Source organism: Chanos chanos, chromosome 12, assembly GCF_902362185.1.
Source record: "Chanos chanos chromosome 12, fChaCha1.1, whole genome shotgun sequence".
NCBI lineage: Eukaryota > Metazoa > Chordata > Actinopteri > Gonorynchiformes > Chanidae > Chanos > Chanos chanos.
Genome location: NC_044506.1, coordinates 15,320,730 through 15,340,461, shown reverse-complemented (window position 1 = coordinate 15,340,461; position 19,732 = coordinate 15,320,730). Strand labels below are relative to the sequence as shown.

The following is a 19,732-nucleotide window of genomic DNA, read 5'->3' as shown; positions in this document are numbered from 1 at the left end:
AATGAAAACATGGTTGCTACATGCCCTGCAATCTTTCAAATCCTTGGACACACTGAGAGAGGCATTTACCCCTCTTACCAGTGCATGTATGTGTGCGTATATGTGTGCGACAGTCAATAAAGGCATTTGTGCACATCCATACCTATGGCTTAGGTTACTTCACTAGGAACATTTGGGCAATGTTGACAGATTGCTCACCACTGGCGCACTCAGTCAGCTTCAGAGTGCCTTTATTAGCAGTGCTGCATATACACATTGTAGGAGGACAGAGTAGAATAAAAAGGTTGAATAGCTCAGTTGTCAACGGAGACTGTTCAGGCATGCCCTTGGCATGTGTATAATGAGGCTTAGAGGGAAACAATGGTCAAACGAATTTCATTGTGCGAAATGTGTGTCACATTCTTAGTGTTTTGTTAAAAAAAAAAAAGATAAGGTACAAAAGGTATGCGAACGTTTATTTCACAGTAAGAGGAGTAGGGTTCAGAAGAATAAAGATGAACAACATTTCCTGTCCAGAGTTTGAATTTGACTGAATCTGAACTCTCTACAGCTCATACTAACATGTAAGTTAAATTCTACTTTAACAAAACGGTCCCTGAAAAAAAGCTCATGGAGCACCGTAAGTTAAATACTTGAAATTAATATATCTAAAGAACAGTAACAAAAAAAAACAAGATGTGAGTCTGGGCACTGAGGTATGTGTGGATCTATGACATCACTGTAGTGTACCTTAAACATCCTAGTTTTGCAAGCATTGACATTTTAGCCTTGAACATGGATTATGATTCAGTACTGTCTTGTTCTTTCACAACACATAAGGCGCTTAATGTGAGGGTTTAAACTGACTTCAGTTCGCATGAAGAGATAGTCATTATTTCCACTGGCAGATAAAAAGCTCAAAGTTCATAAACAGGGAAATAACTCTCAAAAGGACAAACGCTTGACATAACTGCAATTTGACCTCTGACTGACAACAGCTTCAGCTGCTGACCGTCTGACACACATAACGCCTGAAAACCAAACGTGTACGGCGCACAGTTTGAGTTTGGCCTAACTTTATCCTTTGCGTCAGATTTGAGCTGATACATGTATGAGTTTAAAATGCCGTTGAACCTGCTCAAAGTAAAGATCACACATGTATGGATTAGCCTGATGAATGTGGCAGCTAATGTCAACACAAAACCAGTACAGAGTAATGGTCTGTGAACTAGCAGCTAAAGATTACTTCTCTGTATTGTCACTGGTAAGACTCAACCTAAACAGTTTACTCATAGTCGCGAGATGAGCTGCATTAACATTATTGTATGCTTGTATAAGCAAATGAAAGGACACAGTAGATGAATGAAGGGAATGTTGCCATTTTTCCTTTCTGTGCACGGGGTCACATCAAAACAAGAACATTCATTTATGGGTAATAAAACCCAATTTCTTAAAGAATGTTCATTAATATTCCACAAAACATTACTATTTCATCATATTCCATTTGTCTGAATATTAAAACTACATGCGCCTTCAGAAAACACTGCAGTCATGGTGGCCATCATATGAAAAACTCTTACGATTTAGAACACAAATGGTACCAAAGCTTTCCTTGACTTGGGGTAGTCTTCAAATTTTGTAAGGTACCACCTGTAAAAAAAAAAAAAAAAAGTACACATATGAGATTATCACGCTAATACAACAAATGTTTTATGTGACAAAAGTATGCTTGTGACACTAAATTAACAATGTCTACAAAACCTATTCCACATAAACTATTACAATATAGATATAACCAAGATATAACCATTCCGATTATTTTTACTTTGACTCTGGATCAACAGGCAGGAAATTGTTATAAATACATAATTCTACGGGACTAAGTCATTGGCCACTCTAACTAAAGTTACATCTGTTTTTACGGTATATGATAGATCATTCTCTGTCACATTCAGATCATTCATACTGGTTATATGTTGCACTGCACCAAATGAAGTTTCATCTGTAGCATGCTGCATGATTACAGCCATCTCTTACTTGTGGTGTGAAACTGCTCTGCTGGAGAGAACAACAAACGTGAATAAGGCAAAGGCTGCACTGTGGATGGAGAAACCAGCGAGCGCAAAGCCAGCCCATTCCACGATCTCGCCAAAAAAGTTTGCTCCGGATATATACTCAAACAGGCCACCTATGAGGATGAAAGGGTCATCAAATCTATTTTTTTTTTTAAATATGTTTTGTTGATACACTATTATCTTACTGATATTAGGTATACAAGCACAGAGCTTGGAAAACTGCTGGTGGAGTGTAAACTAAAAGGCTGGAGGTGAATTCCTTTAAAAAAAAAAAAAAAAAAAAAGCAAACAGACAAAAGTTTTAGACCAACAGCTAATTGAAGTACATGGAGAAACACAAACAGAACAGAATTTTGGGAAACTGAATTTGCTACATTCCTAGATACAAAATAAGCATTAGTCACAGTGCTAAAAGATTTCTTTCATACTTACATGCTCTACAGCGAGTGTGAAATTACTAGTGACACATCTGCATGGTTTACTCATAGTGTATCAGAGTTCTACGGCTTTCCTAGACAGTGTTGACAACACTCTCTGGAAAAGCCGCTCTTTGTTGATGTCTAAAATGACTCACTCTGTATTTCACATAGAAAGACTACATTTCACAACCATCATGATAAGTGCTCTGAAAATAAAATAGGATGCAATTTCAAATGTTCCTGGATCAGACTGTAAATTCAACCATTACCGATCCGAAAAGGCCATAACATTGCGGCATACAAAGTAGACAAAGAAACAAACCATGCATCCTTAATGAACACTGTCTGTGCTACAGAATAGACAGTCTTTGTACACTGATTACAACCAGAGATTAAAGGGCCACAAGCTGAGTGGAGAGACATGTCGGCATCCTGTCATACATCATTAGGATCTGCAGGCTGGGGTTGGTCTGACAGGCTGCTGGGGCAAAGACTTGTGGAGGAAAAGAGCATCTATTTTTATTTCTGTGGTTATATGCCGTTTAGGTAATAGCAGTTTACAAGATACTGCTGGAATTGTCTGGACCTGAAACCTTGAACCTTTAATAGTTTTACAAGAGCAATCGAATATTTTCAAAGAAAGAAAGGGGAAGAAAAAACATAGCCGACAGGCCCGTGATGACTGTGATGGTCTCCTGCTCTGAGCGTCTCCGGCAGAGTCATCATATGGTTATATTGCACTGCCACTGGCTACGTGCCAGCTGATGGTTTTTACTGGACAGGAGCTCTGAGCTGCTCATACATATCCCTTTATAACAAGGTGGTGTGTTTGAGAGATTATTTGTAAAGAAGTCTATGGATTTTAATTATATGTTATAAAGCAGTTTTAACTTAACAGCAGTTCTCATTTTATTTGGAAAAAACAAAAAAAAAAAACAAAAAAAAATGTATCCTGCAGATTTTTAGAGTGCATGTGATCCATAAAGTGCCAGTGACTTGGAGTGCATGTGATATTCACACTCAGCCTGTTTCTACCAATATTTGAGAACTCAGTGCAGGTCATCAGAAAAATGAACTCAGACCATTTGAACAGACTGCTTTTGTTGGGTTCGGTTTAACCGCGCTGCTGTGGTTCTCTTTGTATTTGCATTGTGAACACAAAACTAACTAGACTACTTTTCTTTAAAACAACCCAAAAATTCCATGCAGTCAAATGGTCTGGGTTCCAGGTAAAGATAATATCACAAACAAAATGTGAACATTATCAAAACTGACATGGAAAAGTGACAGAACTTAGTCATTTTCACATGGAGAGGCAGTGTAAACAACATCAAGAGTTCTTTTTCAGTTTTTCACCTGTCGGATCACTTAAGATTTTTTTTTTTTTTTCATGAGGACTACATGCAATAACATTCTCGTGCTGTGGAGTCAGGCTTCTCACCTCTGGGTATCTTATAGCCTGTTTCCCCAGGCTTTCGCAGGTTCCTCAGGACATGGTCAGAGTGAACATTCGTAATCCAGCCCAGCAGCCACAGCAAAGATCCTGCAGGGAAAGAAAAAGATCCTTCGCGTGGAGCAAACGGCAAATGTAATATCTCAGTACTGACACAGCTAAATCATGACCAGTGTGGAGATAATGTAGGTATGATGCACATGCTCAGTAAGCAGTCTAATACAGCTCTGACAGGGCATTTAACGACAGGCTCCATTAACTTATCTGCTGAGTAAGAATAACTTTATTGTCCTCTCCTGTTTTAGAAAACAGGGATGAAAGTACTGGTGGCATACGCCTTTGGGGATTCATACTGTTGTTGTTTCAAACTCAACAATTTTAAAAACACATCCAAGGAGTGACACTTCAATGAAACAAGTGTGTTACACAGATAGTAACAGAATGGATGATGTCATATGTAGCGATCTGGATATCCAAATTTTGTTTGTTTCTTTTGGGTTTTGTTTGAAGGGGCTATTGAAGGAAAGAGCAGTATTTCAGTTTCCATAACAATTTGTAGACACTCAGGTGACTGGAAATTGTAGACATAATGTGAATAACAGGTGCTTCATGGTTGCCACCGAGGAAAACAAAAAAGACGTGAGTGAATCAACTTGCCTGTAATGAAGCACGGATGTGTAACCCAATCAGGTGGGTAGTCTGCATAGTGACTCAAGTACCTCGTCTGCATGTATCCATTGTATAAACAGAAGAGAAAGGCCAGCGCAAAAGAGGCAAATGGTGTGGATTTCCCTCCTCGGATTAAGAATGGATATATAAGTGCCCTGAAAGAAGCATGCAATATTCAATATATCGTTTAGTCTTATACTCAGTCAATTACGTGTATTACATGAATGTTTCACCATAGGCGCGCACCAACGTAAATGAAACTGGACGCAAAGTGACACAGTGTCCGATAGGTAAATACCCTCCTATAAAGTCTTATTAACACCCTACCTTTGAACATAATGGCAAAAATACATCGCGAGAAGCAACTGGTTGGCCAATTGCGAAGACTTCGCCGATGAGGTCCAGAACACCAAACCCAGAGGTATACAGAACGCAGGTAGCTCCTGGATGAACCACGCCAATTTAACATTGACAGGAAACCCGTATTTACTTGACGCATATCTGCCATAAGGCACATTCTCAAACAGTAATGTAAAAAACGTAGCCAATGCCATAAACATCATAAAGTACGCTAAACAATCCAAAACATAGAGCTCTTCTTCCTCAGAGGAGAATATGCTCTTCAGGAGGTTGTCCATGGTGCAAAGCCGACGGACTGAGTTAACTTGAATTGGTGTGCACTGTAAATAAGAAATTAAGCAAATCAAATTAAATTAGCTGACTTTTAAAATAAGCAAAACGTTTCCATTATAAGCACTAGAACTGATACAATGAACCATGTCTTACGAAACGCATGGAAGTTCTCTGCCTACATAACTTCACCAATCAAGAATAAAGTGGGCGGGAAGAGGACAACATACACCAATAGACTTCTTTCTGTACATGAACAATCACGCAATTTAACCAATAGAGGATGTTTGCCATACTACTCCAGGGAATGGCACGATGTAGTCATCAGTAGTGCTGTCAATGTTTGAACTAAAGGAAATCTTAACTTTAAGCGTCAACGAACAAAACGCCCACGCTGTGTGAATAATATTGTTTCTGTATTCTCCAGGACCCTCTCAGCCCCTTATCTGTAAGACTTGAACACGCGTATTTTTCATGAAAGTTGAATTCACTCGAAATCAAACTGACGTACCCAGTCGATTTTGCTTGCACAAAGAAAGAAAATAAATATAGGCATAACTGTGAGAGTAATCGGCTGTAGAGATAATTTGTCAGGTGCTCCCAAAAACATACAGCTGCTTTTACTACTACGATTAATAACCGCAAAACACTTGAAAAGTTACTACACTTATCAGGCAATCAGGCAAGTCGACCACGGGTCCTTCGTCGACCGGGCCATGCGTGTTGAGTTTGCGTCACAGCACATGAGTTCTGTTGGCGTGAGTCTTTCTAGGTTGTCTCGCAACGGTAAAATACGGGCCTAACACAAAATTGAAAACGTTTCGCAGGTTTATATCCAGGGTAGTGTGTTTCTCCAAAATGGGGAAAAGGAACAGGGATAGACGAAGAAATCAGCAAGACAGAGATGCAAGACCAGACGGGAGAAGAGACAGAGATAATGCTGTGAGTTGGTTTGCACAGCATACACATCTCACTACTACTCAACAGCATGTGGTTTCCTAGCAAAGACATATGACTTTTCCCCAATGTGTTTTAAGTTGTATGTTAAATGGATCTGACGAATGTGTGCACATGACAGCTTCGTTTCTGGTCGCATGCATTTTGTTTGTACTGTAGAGGACTAGTAAGTTTATAGCTGTTTCTGAGTCCGTTAAATACAGAGAGTTTTATTCGTTCATTCATTTTTAAATTGTTTAACATGTTCATGTAACTGTCTGTTGATTAACTTATGCTAAATCAAGGACATAAAGCAAAGCGCTGCACTGAAAGACATATGTTGTACAGTGCTTACAAGTTCATTTCCACAGTAATCTCCATCGTGTTGCTTTGTTCACCCTGGTATTTTACATGGTTGTGTTATGCCTATAGGGTTGGGGTGCAGGTTACTCTGAAATCATAAAGGAGAACAAGATGTTTGAACATTATTACAAGGAGCTGAAGATTGTTCCTGAAGGAGAGTTTGAGGAGTTTATGGAAGCAATGAGAGAGCCATTGCCTGCCACCATAAGGATAACAGGTTATAAGAGGTGAGCATGTGTTGACTAAACAATCCATGCTGAATTTTCTTTTTTCTGCTGATGTTTAATATGCAGCAGTCTTGCATCAGTGATAGAAAAAGTGTACTTTGAAATGACCTGCGTTTTCCCTTAATATCTTAGTCATGCCAAAGAGATCCTTCATTGCCTGAAGGAAAAATACTTCAAGGAGGTTCAGGACCTTGAGGTGGACGGTCAGAAGATAGAAGCTCCGCAGGCTCTCAGCTGGTAAAGATTCAGTGAAATTTTCCCATTCTCTCCACTAGTATTACATTTATATGCAGTTAGGATCCACAGTTTTATACACGCATAGTGGAGGTGTGTGCTTTATAATCTTTAAATCACCGTTACGAGTGTTGTGTCATTGAAATGATTTTGTCCGAAATCCTCTTTGTCTTTCTGCGTCACAGGTACCCTGATGAGTTAGCGTGGCACACCAATTTAAGCAGGAAGATCCTGCGGAAATCTCCTCTCCTGGAGAAGTTTCACCAGTTCTTGGTCAGCGAAACCGAATCGGTACGCCCACACCTTCCACTGTTTCCTTTTAAACGCGCTTCAAATGATTCATCGTGGAGAGTTCTGGACTGTCGTTTGTTTGAGGAAACGCAGGCTGATGACGCCACCGATTGCTGTTGTGAATCTCTCTCCGGTGGCTGGATTTGTCGCTCTGTTAGGTGGTGTTTTGCCCATGTCGTATTTCGTATAGGTGGTCTTAATTAAAATCTTGTGTCTTATAGGGAAATATCAGCAGACAGGAAGCTGTCAGCATGATCCCTCCTCTGCTCTTGAAAATTGAGCCACACCACAAGGTACTGTCACCGCTTGTCCCTGGAGTTGTTCCCTCTGATAGCATCACCTCGTTTTCCTGAGCTTGTACTCTTTGGTAACAACAAACATATTTGTGGTCATAAACAAGTTGTCACTTTGTTTTATTTTGAGGATCAAATATGGGGCAGCAGGATAATGCTGGTGTTGTGGGATTTTCATATATAAGTAAGCGCGTGTGTGTGTGTTTTCTTTGTAGATCCTAGACATGTGTGCAGCCCCTGGATCAAAGACTGCTCAGCTGATTGAGATGCTGCACTCCGACATGGACGTTCCTTTCCCTGGTAATTCTGTCTAAATGATCCAGACACAAACTTCACTGATCGGTGTAGAAATTCAGATTCAGCAGGCACTGCACAGAAGAATACAGTTTTTGCATGTTTTACCGTATGCTGTCTTTTAAGGTCTCAAACTACCCAGACGCTTCAGACATTCTCACTTAACCTAGATATTTGTTAAAAATGCCAGAATAAGTATTGTGAATGTCATTCTTGTTCACAGCGCTAGCAAGTGTATGGGGAAACCAGGAAGGTCAAGTTTTGGGGGTTTCTTTTTGTGGAATACAGAGGTTTGACCTCTGCGTTGCTCTCGCCGTCCAATCTTTTCTGACCTCTCCCTCTTTCTCTGCATTTCCTACCTCTCCAGAGGGCTTTGTCATTGCCAATGACGTGGATAACAAGCGCTGCTACCTGTTGGTGCACCAGGCTAAGAGACTTAACAGCCCGTGTATTATGGTGGTGAACCACGATGCCTCCAGCATCCCCCGACTACAGGTGGAGCAGGATGGGAAAAAAGACATCCTCTTCTACGACCGCATCCTGTGTGATGTTCCCTGCAGGTAAGCACAGAGAACGGACGATATCCAGAGAGGAAATACATCGCAGAAAAGTGTCAGAAGCCTATCTGAAGAAACAGGCTTCTACCCCGAAACCAGATCCTGCTTCATGGATGGGATCTGGTTCTATATATTGTGCATTTTTAGTATCTGTTTGTACTAATGCACTTGTTTATTTTGAAAGGTAGGGCTGTTGTAAGTGCTTGTTTGTGAGGATTATACTAAATGAATTTGAGTATCTGATCAGTATGCTCTATGCGTTGGAATGGGTTCCCTAACGCATTCCGAAAAAGACTCTGCTTCGTCTTTAAGTTTTGAGCAGAGGAAACTCGCTATCCTATGAAACGTTGAACAGGCAGCAACACGCTCGTTTGCAGTTGATGAGGTTAACGGTGCGACCACAAGATTGGGTTTTTAAGTTCATATTCCATCTCCGTGTATATATACACACACACACAAATACATACGCATAGAATCTTCTCATTTTAAAATCCATACCACATGTGATTCCCTTCCCTTCTTTTAACCTCATATAGCCGAGTCCACGCCAGGTTTGGGTCGTGCACCAAAGAGCGGGAGATCGGGCCAAGCGTAACAGAGCGACGAAAGAGGCTCAGACATCTTAGAAACACATTGCGGCCTGTCCGTTTCTGCTGCCTAAACATTTCTCTCCGATGGAGAGATGGATTTTTTTTTTTTTTTTTTGAAACCTGACTTAAAAGCTATAATTATGGGTTGCTGCTTTTTGCCCTTCAACCCCAAGTGGATCACATTTCCCCGACACCACTGGCTTAGCCTGGCATGGCCCGGCTGGAAGAGGAGAAACGCAAAAGCTTTTCTTAGCCAGGCCCTCCTGCCCCAGATTTAGAAAGATGCCGTTTGTATGACCTCATGTGGTTACAGGAAACACAATTCTCGTATGATTGCTATGTTGTGTATAAGTAATTATTTAAAGACAAAATCGTTTAACTGAAACCTGATGGTGGCAGGGCTTTCTTTTTTTTTTTTTTTTTTTTGGGGGGGGGGAATGGGGGCTGGTTTCTACCGAACGGCTTTGCTCAAAAACAGTTTATTTGTCTGATGGTGTTACTTTTGTGTAAAAAGTCAGTCTGTGACTGTTTAATTCGAGAGAACACACTACAGATGATCTGCTTCACTGAACCAATTAAATTATTTGGTTTTGGGGGGGGTGGGGTTCGAGGGACTTTGTAATTTGCTAAATAGCTTTAAAAGGGTAAAAGAATGTAAACAGGCTAACTGCTTTTTCCACAGCGGAGATGGAACGATGAGGAAAAACATTGATGTGTGGAAAAAGTGGACGACCAGCAACAGCCTGCATCTGCATGGGTAAGAGAGGACAGTATGATCTTGTTGAGTGGACTAAATTTGTAAGGATGTAAATGTTAGTGTTTTTGTCAAAATAACATGTTGATTCACATCTGTGGATTTATTTTATGGACTCCTCTAACTGTCCTGTCTCACAGAAGAGAAGAGAGTAATTTGTGTGTGTGTGTGTGTGTGTGTGTTTGTGCTTGTTTATGTCTGAACATGCTGAATGTGCATGTTTTTTGGGTTAGTCTGCAGTTGCGGATTGCTGTGCGTGGTGTTGAACAGCTGGCTGTTGGAGGGAGGATGGTGTACTCCACCTGCTCTCTCAACCCTGTAGAGGATGAAGCTGTCATCGCCTCTCTGCTGGAGAAGAGTGAAGGTATTGCTGCTTTATGACTCTGTTATAACAGTGTGAGCTTGGAAGGTGTCTCTCTTTTTCCAAAGGTGGTTTTGTGATGACAGAACTGCTGAACGGAGATCTCCATAGGGTTCATCTGGAGAATAAGCCTGTCAATATCACCCCTCAAAGGAATGATTTTACCTTGTTACCTCGGATGTGTGTTGAGTTTCTCTCTCTCTCTCCCTCTCTCTCTCTCTCTCTCTCTCTCTCTCTCTCTCAGGTGCCTTAGAGCTGGCAGATAGCTCTGCAGATCTCCCAGGACTGAAATGGATGCCTGGAATCACTTCTTGGAAGGTAAAGATTTATTTATTAACAGATGTTGCTGTTTAACTGGGGGGGAAAAGACAGAATGCAGCACTGGAAAATTGATTTAAAAATGCTCCATTTATCTAACCAAAAGAAAAGTTGTTTTTTTTTTAACATTTATTTTCTTTGATGGGATAAACATTTTTTTGTGGAATGCTGGAAGGGAAAAACAACCTCTGAAACTGATGAACGTTCTCTTTGATTACAGAGTATTTTGGTTTTTTTTTATTATGATTAGTGCTAAGCACTGTGATTTGTAAATAGCCTTGTCTGGCAAGCTTCTTGTTCTGACATAGTTGCCATGGTGATGATTGACAGATGCCAACGCTCAGTGCTGTCACCGTGAGTTCTATGTTGTCAGTGAGTGTCACTCTTCAAAGTCAGTATTTGTTGTTCACCCTCCTCTTCTCTGCTGTAGGTAATGACAAGAGAGGGCCAGTGGTACTCGGACTGGTCTGAGGTACCCACCAGTCGACACACTCAAATCCGGCCTACCATGTTCCCCCCGACCGACCCAGAGAAACTCAAGAGCATGAACCTGGAGAGATGGTGAGCTCTCACTCTACGTAATGTCTCAGCGTATATTAGAGAACACCTCGCGCATGCTTTTGATCCAGATCTGTCTAGTGCCACATAGACTTCAAATGGGACAACGGGAATTTTTTTTAGGCCATAATTCCCCCTTTTTACCACCAGAGGTCACCAGAGGTCGCACTATAGGAGATTACATTGCAACGTCGCCCAGCTTTGCGTGTAGCTCAGTCCAGTTGTTTTGGCTGTTAATTTGTTTACTGTTTATGTGCTGGCTTGGTTTTAGTATGAGGATATTGCCACATCACCAGAACACTGGAGGATTCTTCGTGGCTGTAGTGGTAAAGAAAGGTCCAATGCCATGGAACCGGCGCTACCCAAAGGTATTTTGAGTTTTGAATTGTCTGTTGTGACTGACACTGTTGGGCGAAATGTCTTTTCAAATTTCATATCAAAATATAGATTTTTTTTTTTTTTTTTAATCCCTGTTCCTTACATCAGACAGCCCTGATCAATATGTAATAAGTCTGGATTGAATCGGCTGTAGATTGCACTGTATGCTGTTTCTCTGTAGAACTGTCTTATCTAAAGTGAATCTTGAGAGAAGCATTTGTAGAGCTCCAATTCGATCTGTGATTCTTTTTTTCAGACCTCTCTGTCTTTAAACTTGGCTCATGCCGGAGACTGGAAGGTCTGAATTCTCCAAAAGGATTTAAAATTTAGATTTGTGTGGAAAGTTGAGTCTTCCTTTTAGCAGCGTCTCTCTTTTGAACCATTTTTTTTCTTCGTCTTTGACACCCTCTGGGAAAGACAGGGCAACGACCCACGAAAAAGAACCGCGTTCCCAAACAGTAGCAACAGCACCTCCCCCTAACCCCATACCCCTCACATTTCTCTCCCTCGCTAAACCCGCTCCTTTCCTCTCCTCCAGCTCCGTAATAAGGAGGCCGTCTCCTCTGCTGAGGCGGCCCCAGCCGACGAGCTGCAGATGGAGGTGTCTCCCGCTGGTGCACCCCCTACCGACGCCTCCCCCGGCGAGACCCACGCGGAGGAGAGGGAGAGGGAAACACCCGCAGACGCAACAACCACACCACCTGAGACGGGAGACCACCCTCAGGAGCCCGAGGCCAGGAAAGATGGAGTGTGCGCGTGAGTGACGAAGGCCTGTGCCTCCATCTGGGCGTTTTGCGGAGTTTGATATCGCTCGTTTGTTTCGGTCGTATTTTGACAGGAAGATGAGAGCTGACTTATTTCAGCACCTCCTTGTTTTCATCTTTCTCCCTGTAATGTGATGCTTTTTTTTTTTTTTTTGGTTTTTAGTGGCTTTTTTAGTGTGTGTGTGCGTGCGTGTGTGTCTGTTCTTTTTACCTATTGTTGCAGTGTATTAGGTGCACTGTTCTGGTCTCCTGGTCACAGCGTCCTCACTGACATGAAACACTCTGTGTTTCAGGCCTCCGCCTTCAAAGAAGATGAAGCTCTTTGGCTTCAAAGAAGATCCCTTTGTGTTTCTGACAGAGGATGACCTCGTCTTTCCGCCTATCCAGTGAGTGCTATCCACTTCCATTTACAAAGCCCCCAATAATCTGCGTGTGCGCACACATGCGTGTATGTGTGTGTGTGTGTGTGTGTGTGTGTCTGTGTTCACATGTGCGTCAGACAAGCCTTTTCAAAAGCTCAGAGCACATCAGGTTTCTGCGTACATTGAAGCTTTTACTTTCCCCAGTTTCTGTCAAAGACCCTGTCTGCAGTGTACATTGCGCTGCCTGTCCCTTTACAGAACAAACTGTGCACTGTTTTTTCATGATGATGTTTCTGTGTGTGTGCGTGCCTGCGTGCGTGCGTGTATGTGTGTATGTGTGTGTGTGTGCGTGCGTCTCCGTGACTGGTTGGCTCTTGGTCCGTCTGTTAGTAATCCGTGTCCTCAGACAGGTAAATTCCTCCTCCTTACTGAGGCATCAAACTCTATTGTGTTTGATGTTTTAGTAATTAGACACAGACATACCGACAATCCAGTGCAATGCAGTGCAAACCGTCGACTGACACAGAATCACATCTGCCCAAACACGCAGTCACAGGTTTGTGTTCGTAGCATTAGTGTAGCATGAGTTAGCGTTCAGTACCTGTGAATGAACTCTGCTCTTTTCACTCTGAGACGCTCTGTTGATGCAGATGGATATGAGCTCCGCTCTGCCGCTGGCAAGCAGCCATTTTGGGTCGGGGAATTAGAGAGCATTGCGGCTCAGTCAGAACAGCGTTGTGTGTGTGTGCGTGCGTGTGTCTCTGTGTCTGTGTTTGTGTGTTTACGTGTACAGACAAGCCTTTTTGAACGTGTAACTGACTCATTAGGTCTGTTTGTTTTGGGGTGTGTGTCTCTGTGTGCGTGCAGGGCTTTCTACGACTTGTCTACAGACTTCCCGAAGCTGAACGTGCTGACTCGTACTCATGAAGGGAAGAAAAGGCATCTGTACATGGTGTCCAAGGAACTGCGTAATGTACTGCTCAACAACAGTGAGAGAATGAAAGTGAGTCGGAAAATATGGACACAGTCTCTCTCTCCTATTCATGTTCACAACACTTACACACGTACACACACACACACACACACACATGAACACACGCAAGGAGCAAAACAGCAGTTCTGTATGACAACCTGGTTTCTCCTTTAAACCTTGTGGCAGGAGTCTTGTGGCTTGTGACAGTTGGAATGCAATAAAAACACCGCAATTTATGTATTGTACACTGAACAGAGACGACCCAGCGTTGAGGAAGCATATGTGGCATCCCCATGTTCATAATCCACCACACATGGTTAGAGCCACACACACACACACACACACACACACACACACACACACACGCAGAGAGAGACAGGTGATACTCAGTGCCTAGACCATATGGGTACCTCGCTGAGTTTTTGTCAGCCAAAACGGCAGATGACATGGGGACACCCCTCCCCGCCTCGCGCACATACACACACACACACACACACACGTCCATATCCAGTCCGGGGGTGAGGTGCTCATCACCTGTATGAGCGATTTTGGATGCCACTCGAGCAACCGAGCAGCGCAGCTTCAAAGCCGTCCTCTCATTTCTGCTGTGTTATCCTTACATCTCTACTCTCAGCTCAAAGCCGTCCTCTCATTTCTGCTGTGTTACCCTTACATCTCTACTCTCAGCTCAAAGCCGTCCTCTTAAAGTCAACTGCTTACTCTTTAATGATAAAAATCATCTGAAAGGTCTTCACAAACTCGCTTTAACGCCTTTTTGAAGAACCCGCTCGACGGGAGATGACTCCTCTGCCGTCATGCGAGTTAACGTGCCCGTCTCTGATTGGCTCGTCTTACAGGTCATCAACACCGGAGTAAAGGTTTGGTCACGGAATAATGACGGAGAACAGTTCGGATGCGCTTTCAGACTGGCCCAGGAGGTAACAATCTACCTGTCATCTTAACTCTGCTATTTCATCTCCCGCTGAAACATACCACACACGCACTGCGATACTCATTTAATCTTACGGGTCTTTTCAGTGCAACTCGTATGTGGATACCATTCATGACATGAAACTGATGTTTTGTTCATTAGGAGTTACTCTAATTAGACTTCCTACGGTAATGTTGACAGGCTAAGCGTGGGAGAACGTGTATTTTAATCTGTGTTTTTCTGTATGATTTCTCAAATGGCTAAAAACCTACAGTCTCAAGTCCATCTCTAATACTCTATTGATGACGTGATTGCGTTGAGCTGAAACAGGGCTGTTAAACTCTCACTCCTTCTGGTTTAGGCAGTGGGTATGTAATTAGTGAGAGGTCAAATTCAGCTTGAATCCCTGGCCTCAGGCTTGATTTTGGGAACCTCCAAAGGATTTAAGGTTCTTTGAAGGGAGAAATTTAGCCTCAATTTGCCCTTTTTAATTGGTATTTTTTTTCTAAGTATCATGACCTTGTGAGGATTATAAGATAGCCTGATTAGACAATGATGTATTGATTTTCTTGTTGTGCGTACACATTAGGCAGGAGTGTGCGTGTGTGTGTGTGAATCTGCGTGCGTATTTAGAACTCTTCTCCGATACATTTCCAGGGTATCTACACTGTTTGTCCCTACATCCGAGCTCGTATCATCTCCATCAGCGTAGAGGATGTGAAGGTGCTGCTGACCCAGGAGAATCCCTTCCTCAGCAAGCTGGGAAACGAGGCCCGCGTTCAGGCAGAGAGGCTCGGTCTGTCCCCTTCCCTCCAACTCTGCCTCAGAACATCCACAGGCAGTGCACAAACCCACATACACACACACACACACACAGTACTGCTCACTAATCAGGATTAAGAGGAACTGAATGGTGATTTCGTTTTGACAGATAAAGGGGCCAAACGATTTGTTGAAATGGTTCATGGCTAAGTGAAATTGGAAATGTTTACATTTTCAAATCTATTTCATCTTTGCGAGAACAACTTTTTATTTGCTTGTCCTATCTACAGTCCAACAGTAGCTGCTCTTCCTTAATGAATTTTTCTATTTTTACATTTTAAATTGCCCCCTAAGCAACAGTGTTTTTTTTTTTTTTTTTTTTCTCTGCAGATATGGGAAGTGTCGTTTTACGATACCAGCCAGATCCCAAGTAAGTGTTTAAGCCTTTCTATTTTAATCATTTCTCTAATTATTACAGTCAAATTTTGGCACAGAATCGTTGTGAAGGAGTAAATTCCACTCGTGCGTGAAGCTTGGAGCTAGCCAGGAGATGCGTCTTCATTTGCATGCGTGTGTCTGTCTTATTTTGGCACGTTGCCCCCCGTAAATGAGGAAGGGGGGGGGGGGGGGCGGTGTTGAAAAGAGAGTTAATTGTAGAGTGATGCTAGAAGGTGAGGACTTGCCGCCTGTGTGTTTGTATGTACACTCAGAGCTCTGAAATGGCACGAACTATTCATCAAAACCGCGAGAGGGACAAACCGCGAGTGGTGCCAGAGCACTCTAGCGTCATTCCTCCCTATGCTCGGTAATTAGAGGGCTCGAACTGATTCACTGAGTTCCCTCTTCACTGATAAATAGCTCTCCATTGTCTCTGGCTCACTGGAAAACTCATTGTTTGGCCCCCGGTCGACGGTCATGTTTCACAATGCTGGCCCCGACTCGAAAGGAAATCAGTCTGTCAGAGAGTCTCTCTCTCTCTTCGTCTTTGTCTCGTTCTCTTTCTCTCCCACCACCCTTTCTGTGTCTTTCTCTTCACTCTCTTCCCTGTCTGTCTCTCTGTCTGTCTGCATCTCTCTCTCTCTCTCTCTCTCTCACTGTTTCTTTCCCTCTCTTTCTCTCTTTTTGTCATGCCTCCTAGTTGCCCCTGAGTAGAGTGTTTAGGAATGTTTGTGTGTGGCAGTACACTCGTACCTCAGATGGCTCTGTAAACAGTATGACAGGTCTCAAGCAGGTTGATCAGAATATGTCTGTGCCATTACACACAAAGTGTTTTGATGTTTTTAGCCACTGAAGTCCCTGTGGACAAATTTTCCGCTGCTATATACAGAACAGAAGAGCTTCTGTATGTGTAATGAGTGTTTCCAAGAAATGTTAACCCTGCTGGTGCTCTCCTAGCAGACATATGATTAGATTTCTCCCTTCTTTCTGCACTCCAAACACCTCCTTAGTATGCACAGCCAGCCGGCTGCACAAGCACGGGCGGTCAGTTGAAGGAAACTCAATATTTTCCGTTCGCTGAGTTTAATGGTGCCAGTGAAGCCTATTTGTATTTGTCTGAGTCAGAGACACAGAATTAGACTAACAGTGTAACACAACGCCATGAAGTGGAATTAGCATTTGTCTGTGTGTCTGTGTGTGTGTGGTTTTCCCCCTCCCACAAAGTTTGTATACATGCGTATGGGGATACACATTCTTATCCTTCACGGCTTGCATGCTAACTGACCGCCATAGGCAGAGAGAGGCTCTGATGTCACAGTATGATTAGTGGTATAGGCAGAGAGAGGCTCTGATGTCACAGTATGATTTGTGGTATAGACAGAGAGAGGCTCTGATGTCACAGTATGATTTGTGGTATAGACAGAGAGAGGCTCTGATGTCACAGTATGATTAGTGGTATAGGCAGGGAGAGGCTCTGATGTCACAGGGTGATTAGTGGTATAGACAGAGAGAGGCTCTGATGTCACAGTATGATTAGTGGTATAGGCAGGGAGAGAGGCTCTGATGTCACGGTGATTAGTGGTATAGGCAATGAGAGAGACTCTGATGTCACAGTATGATTAGGGGTGTAGGCAGAGAGAGGCTCTGATGTCACAGGGTGATTAATGGTATAGGCAGAGAGAGGCTCTGATGTCACAGTATGATTAGTGGTATAGGCAATGAGAGAGGCTCTGATGTCACATGGTGATTAGGGGTATAGGCAGAGAGAGTCTCTGATGTCATAGTATGATTAGGGGTGTAGGCAGAGAGAGGCTCTGATGTCACAGTATGATTTGTGGTATAGGCAACGAGAGAGGCTCTGATGTCACGGTGATTAGTGGTATAGGCAACGAGAAAGGCTCTGATGTCACATGGTGATTAGTGGTATAGGCAGAGAGAGGCTCTGATGTCACATGGTGATTAGTGGTATAGGCAGAGAGAGGCTCTGATGTCACAGGGTGATTAGTGGTATAGGCAATGAGAGAGGCTCTGATGTCACAGGGTGATTAGGGGTATAGGCAATGAGAGAGGCTCTGATGTCACTGTATGAATAGTGGCATAGGCAATGAGAGAGGCTCTGATGTCACAGTATGATTAGGGGTATAGGCAGAGAGAGGCTCTGATGTCACAGGGTGATTAGCGGTATAGGCAAAGAGAGGCTCTGATGTCACAGTGTGATTAGCGGTATAGGCAGAGAGAGGCTCTGATGTCACAGTATGATTAGGGGTATAGGCAGAGAGAGCGTCTGATGTCACAGGGTGATTAGGGGTATAGGCAGAGAGAGGCTCTGATGTCACACTGTGATTAGCGGTATAGGTTGATCCACTGATTCCACTGAACAATTAATCATCAAGCCCTTGATTAGCTCAATTAACTGTGATACTGAAGAGTTAAAAACAAAGACATGCAGGACAGGGGGCCCTTAGGACTGAAGTAGAGAACCACTGGTATAGGCAGAGAGAGGCTCTGATATCACAGGGTGATTAGTGGTATCGGAGAGAGAAGGCCACGTCGCTATGGTTTCATCCTGTTCTTTTGGCACGACACTACTGGCACGTACGCCCAAGTAAAAATACTGCCTTAGGAAACTTGCCCATACAGAGTATTTCTCTCTCTCTCTCCCTCCCTCTCCCTGTTGACTAATACTCTCTCTACCTTTTTCTTTCCTTTTCCTTTCTCATGGGGTTCATTGTTTTGCCCTTTTCTTTCATTGTTAATCTGGACTGGTCTCACCCTCCTTGTTTTCCTCTGCTGTTCATTCACATTGTTGGATTTATTACCTATTTTCACCCGCGCTCTATTCTCTCTCTCTCTCTCTCTCTCTCTCTCTCTTTCACCCCTCTCTCTCTTTCTCCCTCTCTCTTTCTCTCTCTCTCCATCTGTTCTTCACATCCTCTATGACATTCATTTCTCTGTTTCTCTCCTTACCCTCTCTTTCTTTCCTTACCACTCTCTCTTTTCTTCCTTTTCAGGGACCCAAACTCTCCTCAGTGCCCTATAGAGCTGTGTGGCTGGAGGGGAAAAACCTCCATCAGGGCCTTTGTCCCACGGAACGAACGACTACACTACCTGCGCATGGTGGGTGTGGAGGTGTTCCGAGACAAGCAGGGCAAGAGGAACGACGCCACGGCAGAAGGTCAGGAGGAGGAGAACGCGGGGAAGGAGGAGGCGCAGGACCAGGAAGGACGTCCTCTGGAACAGGAGGGCTCCGAGTCAGAGGAGCGTAACGGCCCCACGCAGAACACCACAAACAGAACAGAAGCCGTGAGCAACACCTGAGATGATGTAATGGAAGAGAAGGAAGAGTGCAACCATAGGAAGGTTTGAATGCTCCAGAGCCAGTCCTGACAAACAGGGGGTAAAGGGAGTCCCCCCCCCCCCGACAGCTGTGGCTCTACAGAGCTAATGCCTTCGTGAGAAGTTACTCTCCTTTATGTGGAGGAAATGGACTGTACCATGATTGTTCATATGCCAAACTTCAGTGGCATGTTCCAAAATAAAAAGGCTTATTTTATTTACTAATTGCTTTTATAAGAATGTGATTCAAGTGCTTCATTAAAGTTTTTTTTTTTTTTTTATTGTTTTGATATTTTATTCATTTTAAGTGTGAGCATTGGAGATACCTGCTGTTCAATTAGTGAGGGAGGCATTTAAATTAAGCTCTATTTTTATATGTATGAGCGACGTTATGGTAATGGGGACTAAGTAATAGAATACAGATGTATCTAAAGTTTAGTTCATGGTGTTTGCTGAATGTTGTGTTACACGTTGATTGTATGATGTATACATCCTGTATTTTGTGCTCCATTTTCCCTCATTTTCAATGTCACTAGTTATTACGTATGAATAAAAAGTCACGCAGTTATAATTTGTCTTTTAGCACTGTTTGATGTACTTTATACCCTGTTTTCTGTGTTTTGTGGTTGGGTTTTTGGAGGTCGTTAGAGGTCATTTTAGGTTTCGTTCTTAATGAGGAGACATTTTCTTTCTGTCATCTGTTGGTTACTTTGAGAAACTCAAGTTTGATCCCTTTATCACAGAGGTGCTTTGATGTCAACATCTATGCATTTTACATTATCATTAA

General features: G+C 42.9%; 2 protein-coding genes across 2 annotated transcripts; one reads left to right on the top strand and one right to left on the bottom strand.

Moving 5' to 3' along the window:
* Positions 1–213: 213 nt before the first annotated feature.
* On the bottom strand, positions 214–5,350 carry srd5a1 (steroid-5-alpha-reductase, alpha polypeptide 1 (3-oxo-5 alpha-steroid delta 4-dehydrogenase alpha 1)). Its single transcript, XM_030788915.1, has 5 exons — positions 4,923–5,350; positions 4,584–4,750; positions 3,915–4,016; positions 2,017–2,167; positions 214–1,629 (listed from the first exon to the last, which is right to left on the bottom strand). Exons 1-5 carry the CDS (start codon positions 5,231–5,233, stop codon positions 1,563–1,565), a joined length of 798 nt encoding a protein of 265 aa, XP_030644775.1. The 5' UTR covers positions 5,234–5,350; the 3' UTR covers positions 214–1,562.
* Positions 5,351–5,997: 647 nt separating this feature from the next.
* nsun2 (NOP2/Sun RNA methyltransferase 2) lies at positions 5,998–19,017 on the top strand. The gene is made up of 19 exons (XM_030788959.1): positions 5,998–6,167; positions 6,594–6,751; positions 6,884–6,988; positions 7,171–7,276; positions 7,498–7,569; positions 7,785–7,869; positions 8,231–8,423; positions 9,693–9,767; positions 9,998–10,128; positions 10,370–10,443; positions 10,874–11,004; positions 11,273–11,369; positions 11,918–12,135; positions 12,437–12,529; positions 13,373–13,508; positions 14,336–14,416; positions 15,067–15,205; positions 15,562–15,601; positions 18,621–19,017. The coding sequence occupies exons 1-19, from the start codon at positions 6,084–6,086 to the stop codon at positions 18,925–18,927; spliced, it is 2,325 nt and encodes a 774-aa protein (XP_030644819.1). The 5' UTR covers positions 5,998–6,083; the 3' UTR covers positions 18,928–19,017.
* The last annotated feature ends 715 nt before the right edge of the window (positions 19,018–19,732 follow it).

Coding starts and splice junctions, on each gene's coding strand:
- srd5a1 (XM_030788915.1), bottom strand. CDS start 5,233: ATGGACAACCTCCTGAAGAGCATATTCTCCTCTGAGGAAGAAGAGCTC. Junction 4,017..4,583: donor ACATCCGTGCTTCATTACAG/GCAAGTTGATTC, acceptor CTTTCCCTGCAG/GATCTTTGCTGTGGCTGCTG. Junction 2,168..3,914: donor AGGCTATAAGATACCCAGAG/GTGAGAAGCCTG, acceptor TCATCCTCATAG/GTGGCCTGTTTGAGTATATA.
- nsun2 (XM_030788959.1), top strand. CDS start 6,084: ATGGGGAAAAGGAACAGGGATAGACGAAGAAATCAGCAAGACAGAGAT. Junction 10,444..10,873: donor CTGGAATCACTTCTTGGAAG/GTAAAGATTTAT, acceptor TCTCTGCTGTAG/GTAATGACAAGAGAGGGCCA. Junction 13,509..14,335: donor ACAACAGTGAGAGAATGAAA/GTGAGTCGGAAA, acceptor CTCGTCTTACAG/GTCATCAACACCGGAGTAAA.